The 6,982-nt window shown below is 37.7% G+C and overlaps 1 protein-coding gene across 1 annotated transcript in view; it reads right to left on the reverse strand.

The window, feature by feature from the left end:
- Positions 1 to 2,089: 2,089 nt before the first annotated feature.
- The window catches only part of LOC107093889 (ubiquitin carboxyl-terminal hydrolase CYLD-like), a 7,932-nt gene continuing 3,039 nt past the window's right edge, over positions 2,090 to 6,982 (reverse strand). The window contains exons 4-14 of the mRNA XM_015389211.1: positions 6,715 to 6,962; positions 6,456 to 6,624; positions 5,423 to 5,555; positions 5,214 to 5,318; positions 5,018 to 5,097; positions 4,165 to 4,231; positions 3,947 to 4,079; positions 3,753 to 3,861; positions 3,552 to 3,670; positions 3,259 to 3,463; positions 2,090 to 3,009 (exon numbers count right to left, since the gene is read on the reverse strand). Coding sequence (XP_015244697.1) covers positions 2,798 to 3,009; positions 3,259 to 3,463; positions 3,552 to 3,670; positions 3,753 to 3,861; positions 3,947 to 4,079; positions 4,165 to 4,231; positions 5,018 to 5,097; positions 5,214 to 5,318; positions 5,423 to 5,555; positions 6,456 to 6,624; positions 6,715 to 6,962 — 1,580 coding nt within the window. The 3' untranslated portion in view covers positions 2,090 to 2,797. The remainder of the gene's footprint in view (positions 3,010 to 3,258; positions 3,464 to 3,551; positions 3,671 to 3,752; positions 3,862 to 3,946; positions 4,080 to 4,164; positions 4,232 to 5,017; positions 5,098 to 5,213; positions 5,319 to 5,422; positions 5,556 to 6,455; positions 6,625 to 6,714; positions 6,963 to 6,982) is intronic.

Consider the following 6,982-nt stretch of genomic DNA (forward strand, 5'->3'; position numbering starts at 1 on the left):
AAACTGTTCCCTGATTTAACCAAACAAAAATAATAATTATAAACAGATTATTTAGCCTCAAATTTAAAGGTCGACTTTGACCAGCTGGCCCATTTCATTCACCAACCATTTTAGCGCTGCACAATCTTAGTCAGCCTTGATTTTAACAACATTATGAAGTAAATATCAGCACTTTTTTATTAATTAATTAAAAAAAATATACAGGGTTTTATTAAACATGCCAGTGAATTTAAATGAAGATAATGGTAATTATCTTAAAACTGGATTAACTATGTTAATATGTTTACTAAAACGGGAATTAATTCTATTCTATTCTACTTTAGATCTAATTATAGCCCGCCTCCTCTCAAAGTCCAAAGCAACCATTCCAGAAGGGAAAACCAAACATCCCTCTCTACAGCAACATTCTCCACCTCAGGGAATCCCGAGGCGTTCCCAGATCAGAGGAAATCTGCATTTCCTTCAGGGACTTTCAGGTTTTCCCAAGGGTCTCATTCCCCTGGGATCTCCTCTATGAATAACTGCTTTTAATGTGAAGAAACACTGAGCTAATGTAACTTTTCACATTGCAGCCTGAACCAAATTCTGGTACTTATTCTACAGTTTTAGTGGATTTTGAGTGTTTCAGATGTGACACTTGCTCTATTCTTTCTAGTAGTTCAGTCTACTTCAGTTCTTTGTTTTTAACTGTTTTGATGATGCAAAAAACTGAAAACCACCCTTCTTTCAGAGACTTTGGTTGAAAGACTCACTTTTAATCACATCCTTACCTTAAAATTACCATCTGATCCAGATCTTCCTTATCTACTTGGACAATACGCTGGATGAAGCTGTGAGAAAGTATCTGTGTGACATCAAAGTGCTCATAATACATGGTAAATACTGTTGTGCTTTATAGATTATATACCCTTCCATTAATGACAGAAAAAAACTCAACTGTTAATTAATTAATGACTTCTGAACCTGTAAACAGGTATGTTTGTGTACCTTTTGTGAGCAAGGTAGTTTGTTTTTTAAGAATTTTCTTAAAACAAAATCAAAATCAATGCATTATTTTACTGGATTAACGTTTAGTAAATTTTATGTATTACATATATTTTTATATTGCATTATTAGAATTTCTAGTGTGAAATTATCATTTTCTTCAATAGTAGGGTAAGTGAACTTTCAAGCACAATTGTATGACAGCCGAGCACAAAAAGGTTGTGTTTTGTCACCCTCTAGTGGGGATTTTGAAACAGTACAAAAAGATTTTTATTTTGGGATCTGAATTAAAACGGATATTATTGCCTTTTGCTGTCGGTACTGCTCTCTGTTTAAAATACTGAGTTTCATATTTTTTATGCTTACAACAATAAACCAATTTTCTGTGCAAAAAATGTATGTAATGCAAATTCAATTCAAAGCAATTGTTATCTTAAATAGAGAGTAAGATTTTTTTTTAAATATCCATAATGCCCAATAGATTTGACATTTCGACAACGAATTTACTGTACTGACTTTCTTCTTTACTCATTTCAATACTAAAAACAATGAGATGAGAACTACAACCAGGAGAGGACAATAGCAAGGCAGGGGTTGAGATCATTGGCATCCCAGAGAACAACAGCTTCTTAGCTTCCCTTCATGTTCGGTTATTCTGGTGAAGATTTTCAGTCAATTAGGTCAAAGTTTTTCCAAAAACTGTAAAAAACAAAACAAAAAAAACCCCCAAAACACTGCACTTTGTTTTAGAAGTTTGAAGCAATTTTGCTTTCCATCCATTGAAACTTTTTCAATGCAAGATGTCTGGATTAGCGTTTTGTTTGGCTACTCTATAAAGCCTGGAATTCAACACTAATCTCAACGATAATCCAGACATCTTGAATTGAAAAAAGTTCCTGGATGGGAAGCAAAACGTAAAATTTCCAAACTTGGAAAACAAAGTCCAGTGTTTGTTTCTTTTTCTTTTTTGGAATGAGCATATTCTGACGCTAAAAGCAGACTCTTTAGATTCACTTTAAACTTTTTACATTAAATTTCAGTCAAATAAATACTAATGTATTACTTGTTAACATGCAATAAATGTATTTGTAAGCTATGACTTAAACCAACATTATTAACACCCCTTATAGGATTTTGTATAAACGACAAACAGGTTAACTGCAGTAGTTTTTACATTTTAATAAGAAATATATATAAGATTAGGTGCAACAATAGAAGCAGCAGCCAGCACAGTAGTCTTCATGTTGCAACATCATGAATTGCAATCAGAACCACAGTTTTGTATGAATAGCGTTTGACTGTGGCTCAGTGGGAATGGTGAACAGCCCATGATTTCTAACTTGCACTAATACACATCAAAGCTCTTAACCCAGATCTGTGTATGTGTGTGAGTTGGGGAGAGTGGCTCTGGCATAAAGCGCTTGGACTGGTCCAAGTGAACAAAAATCATTACATAAATTCAGTCCATATAAAAGATGTCATCCAAGTCCTTGAGGAGCCTAATAGAAAAAAGTATTTTTTTTCTTTTCTGATAAGAAGTATAACCTAAAAATAGAGTGTATATATAAATACACACATAAAATATCTTTTTTTTTTTTCAAATATAATTTCCATTCTGCAACTTTATGAGCCGACTGTGTCTCACACAAATCGGCATCAGCTAAGAGTATGACCTTTCAAATTGCTAAATCTTAACTGCATTTCTATCATTTTAGGTAAAGTTCAAACCATCCATGTCAGTGCCTGCTGTCTGGATGCAATAAAGTGCATAGAAGTGGATTAGGCCGTTGTTGTGGAACACCAAGTCCTTGTGCTAAACAAGTGTAGGGTCGTTTCCTGTCTTCGAAACCGATGTTTCTGGGCTGTGATATAGAAACATGTAGGAGTCGCAAAGAAGTCGGCGGACGAGCTCTGGAGCAAGAGCTGGGTTGGCCCGGGTCAACTCCTCCTCTGGTTGGCTGAGGAAGTCACCCAGCTCTGGACAAGCCCGGACCTCAGGAATGTTGTAACCATTCTGATCATCGCCTGCAAGAGGAGAATGGCCTTAAGATTAGAATAGAGATCACCTTCAAGTGAGATAAACAGGGCAGCTGAAAGACGTCAGAGTTTCTCTCAACTTGTTCTTTATCTGTTTTGGTCAAGGTTGAGTTAAAGCGAAAATACACTAGTCAAGAGGAATGCCTTCAAACCAAAAGCTTAGGCCCGTGCAAACAATATAAACTTTCTTTCGAGGATATTTTTGCAAGGTAAAAAAGAGAAAAAAGCTAAGTTTACCATATCTGTCTGCCATGGAGTCAAAAAAGAGCCATGAGTGAGAATCAGAGCCATATTTGACGAAGGACACATAGTGGCTGGTTTGAATGCAAAGCACACCAAACAACTGCATAGTGTGCCTCTGCAAAGGGACATCAGCAGCTACACCTTCAGGTAAAGCAAGCGCCCTGGGAGAGTGGCTGCACCGGGATCGATGGGTGTGCACCTTAAGAAGATATCAAGAGTTAAACATTTCACACTGCAAGCCTAGTCGGCGGATTATTTTTTGTTTTTTCACTTGCTTCCAGGCCTACCTGAGTGTTACAGGTACTGCAGTACTGTTTGATTTTTCCTGGTTGAAGTTTGCTATCTGGTAAACACTGAAGACACTCAAACTTAGCCAGCTGTCCACAGATAAAACATTCCCTTGGAGCTGTGAAAGATTATATCATCTGTAAGCATATTGCACATTTCCAAAAAGAATGCATTGCATTGGTTAAGGATAAGTGCCTTACAGTTGTACAGGAGATCTGTGATGTCCAGCTCGGTGGTAGGAAGGATGTGAGAAAACATCTTAAACTTTTTTCCACACCTTGGCATCTGGATTATGAGACAAGATGGCATCTAAGGGAGAGAATAGAAAAGTTTTTTTTTTCATATTAATTTATAGATAGAAAGAAAGTTTAAGTCTTAAGAAATTTGGGCATACAGTTTCGAATTTGATGTCACTTGACATGCAGGATGTGTCCAGCAGCAATTGGACGGTGGGCGTCTGTCCCATCTGCTCCTTTTCAAGAAAGATCTGAAGGGTGTAGGCTCCCTGAGACGTTCCTCCTGCTGATCTATGGAGACGCAGATGTTCAGAAACGTAAATATTTGTCTCAAAGTTTGATGTATGAAAGCAACACACTGGTTGTACGGATCTACCTGAGCTTAAGCAGAGGCTCAATGCAGAGCACTTTCTGAAAGAGCACTGTAATGAACTCCTCAGCATCTATGTTGGGGGAAAGCAAATCATTGAAGCACAAGTTTAGACTTCATTAAATTGACTTTTAAAAGTATTAAAGTGTTCCCACAATTTAATACACCATGCAGTGCATAGCTGACTCAGAAGAAATGGTTTTAGGATTGTTTTTCAAAGAAATAAACACTGCAAAACGCAGTGTTTATTTCAATTTAGCCCCGAGGAGTAAAGACTTTTTTTTTTTAGATACATTTCTTCAGACTTTAGACAAATAAAACAAAACAGTTTGCCAATTATATTCAGAATAGCTCAAGCTTTTGTGAATTTGACCGATTTCTTAAGGACTGCAGACTGGATTTGGTTCTGAACTTTTGCAAGACCATTCTAAACATAGTTTGACTGAATTACACAATTACAGCTTTCTGGCTTTGTGTTTAGTGTCACTAATCTTTTGGGAGATGAATCTCTTCCCAATCTTAAACCTTTTTGCAGCCTCCAGCAGGTTTTCTTCCTGTTTATAACTCCACCATCTTCCTAGCAACTCGTAACTAGCTGCCATTTTATTACTAAAAAAAAAAAAAAAATCCCACAGCATCCCACTGCCGCCACCTTGTTTCACGTTGGGGGTAAAGCGTTTAGGTTTGATGTACAGTGTTTGTTTTCCAACACTCACAGCATTTTCCAGTGTGTTTAATTTAAGGGTGTTGGAGTAAATATGTTCCACACTTTTCATATTTGCTTTTGAAAATATGCTTGAAAACTCCCTAAAATGACCTCTGCAACGAACCATATTTACTGCAGTAAAATGGCACATACCTTTTTCATTTTTGCTGAAGGTTTCGCATCCGAGTTTTTTACGAAAGTTCATCACAATCTCCGCTGGCACAAAGCCTTGTCTGCAGTGAAGAAATACTTTAGACCAAAGTAGGTAAAAAACAACTGGAAAATTTGTACCAAAAGTAGGAAGGAATCTAAAGAAGAAAATGATAAGCACTGTTAAAATCTATGTTACCTGCGTAGGCGATTGACTATTGATTTTAGAATGCAGGTTATTGGTTGCTCGTTGTCAGCAGGCTTGTTGCAGATGGCATCCACAGTTACAGATGAACTAAACAAACTGAGAAAAAAATAAACACGTGTGTGAAATTTGGTTAGTAATCTTCAGTTAAAAAACAACAAAGTATGGGCTTCATAAGAAGGGTAAGGTTGCAAAGATTTTACCTGAAGAGAGTAGCATCCAGGTAACAAGAGTTTATATGACCCTGTATACCCTTCATTTTCCCCACAAATCGTGACACTGCCTCTGATTCGGGGACAGGTGGAGTATTTTCCTCCAAATCTTCATGCAGAGGAACTAAAAAGAGAGAAACATAGAAATTAAAGTTTGGATATCACCATTGCTGTCCACAAAGATATCTGAACGGGCACCAACCAGGAAATAAGTGCCAGTTCCCAAATAAACACATTTAAACATCATTTCAAAATTCCAGTTGACAAGTTAAATGTGTTCTGGTTAAAGTGAAGTGTAGGGGAGACACGTTAGAACAGAAAACATAACAGCTATGAAGCATGGTGGCAGTAGCTTTAAAATGAGGGTATATTTGACTGTTCTGGTACATAGCATAACATAACTTAAGAGAAATTATAATGACTGAGGAACAACTTGCTCACCTAAAAACATGACTCATTTACATACAGCTGTAAAGCAACTGACAGGTTGCACCCTCCACAAGACCTTTAAGGAAACAATTTTCACAATAGCGGCACCCTGAGAAGCTGTTCACTCTGCATTCCAGCTGCACTCCTTGCAGCCATTCTTACATTCCATAGCATAAAGTACATTTTATTAGGAAACCTGTTTTCCAGTAATTCTTTTGAAGAAAGCGCAAAGAGAGAACACATTTAAATCACTTTGTCGTAACCCTGACAACACGCATCGCTCTTCAATATCAATATAGCAGGGTCTAGTATTGGGAAATACGATCCTGCCATGTTGAGAGCAAATGCATGGAACTTGGAAAGATACTGCAGTGAAAGCTGTTTTTGTGACTGAGAATCCATTGGTGCTGAAAACACAAAGACTGAATGCATGTGGAGTAATTACTCCAATTTCTGTTGTATTGTACAGCAACACTGCAGTTTTTCTTCTTAAATCTTTAGATTTAACAATAATTCATTGGTTTAAAACTGTGATGCGTATAAAGAAATGTGTAATTTCAGTCATATTTGCATCATTTCAAGAAAAGCAACAAACCTGAAGGAACTTCTGTGGTTTTGAAGGTCTCTGTTACTGGGGAGGAGCTGACAAACCTGCTGTCAGGGCTACACTTTTTGATGGGAACAAACAAAGCGCTGTTGCCCTTGCAGGTGAAGTACCTCCGTTCTTTGTACACCCCATCAGAGAAGCCTTTCACTTCAATGTCCTGAAACCGCAAAACGGTAAAATAAACATAATCATCAGTCTTATCAAAAAAAAGAGCAGCACGTTTATTCAAATTTGAAACCCTCCTTACCAGTTCAATTCCAGCCCATGTATCCGTCTTGCCCTCCGGGATCCCCATCCACCGGATCACTCCATACACTGTGATCCCTTGGTTGTTAACGACTTCCACCAAGGATCCCACCTCCAGAGGTCCAGGGGATGGGCTCGGGGTCTGGTAGTTAATGATGCTTTGCTCCGGTTGTTTTTCTCTGATTCGTCTTGGGCTTGTCCCAACATTTGGCATGGAGCTTATGCGCATCATCATTTTCTTACCAGGACCTTTAGACAGAGAGGCGGAT

This window comes from Cyprinodon variegatus, unplaced genomic scaffold (genome assembly GCF_000732505.1).
Source record: "Cyprinodon variegatus isolate N-32 unplaced genomic scaffold, C_variegatus-1.0 Scaffold452, whole genome shotgun sequence".
NCBI lineage: Eukaryota > Metazoa > Chordata > Actinopteri > Cyprinodontiformes > Cyprinodontidae > Cyprinodon > Cyprinodon variegatus.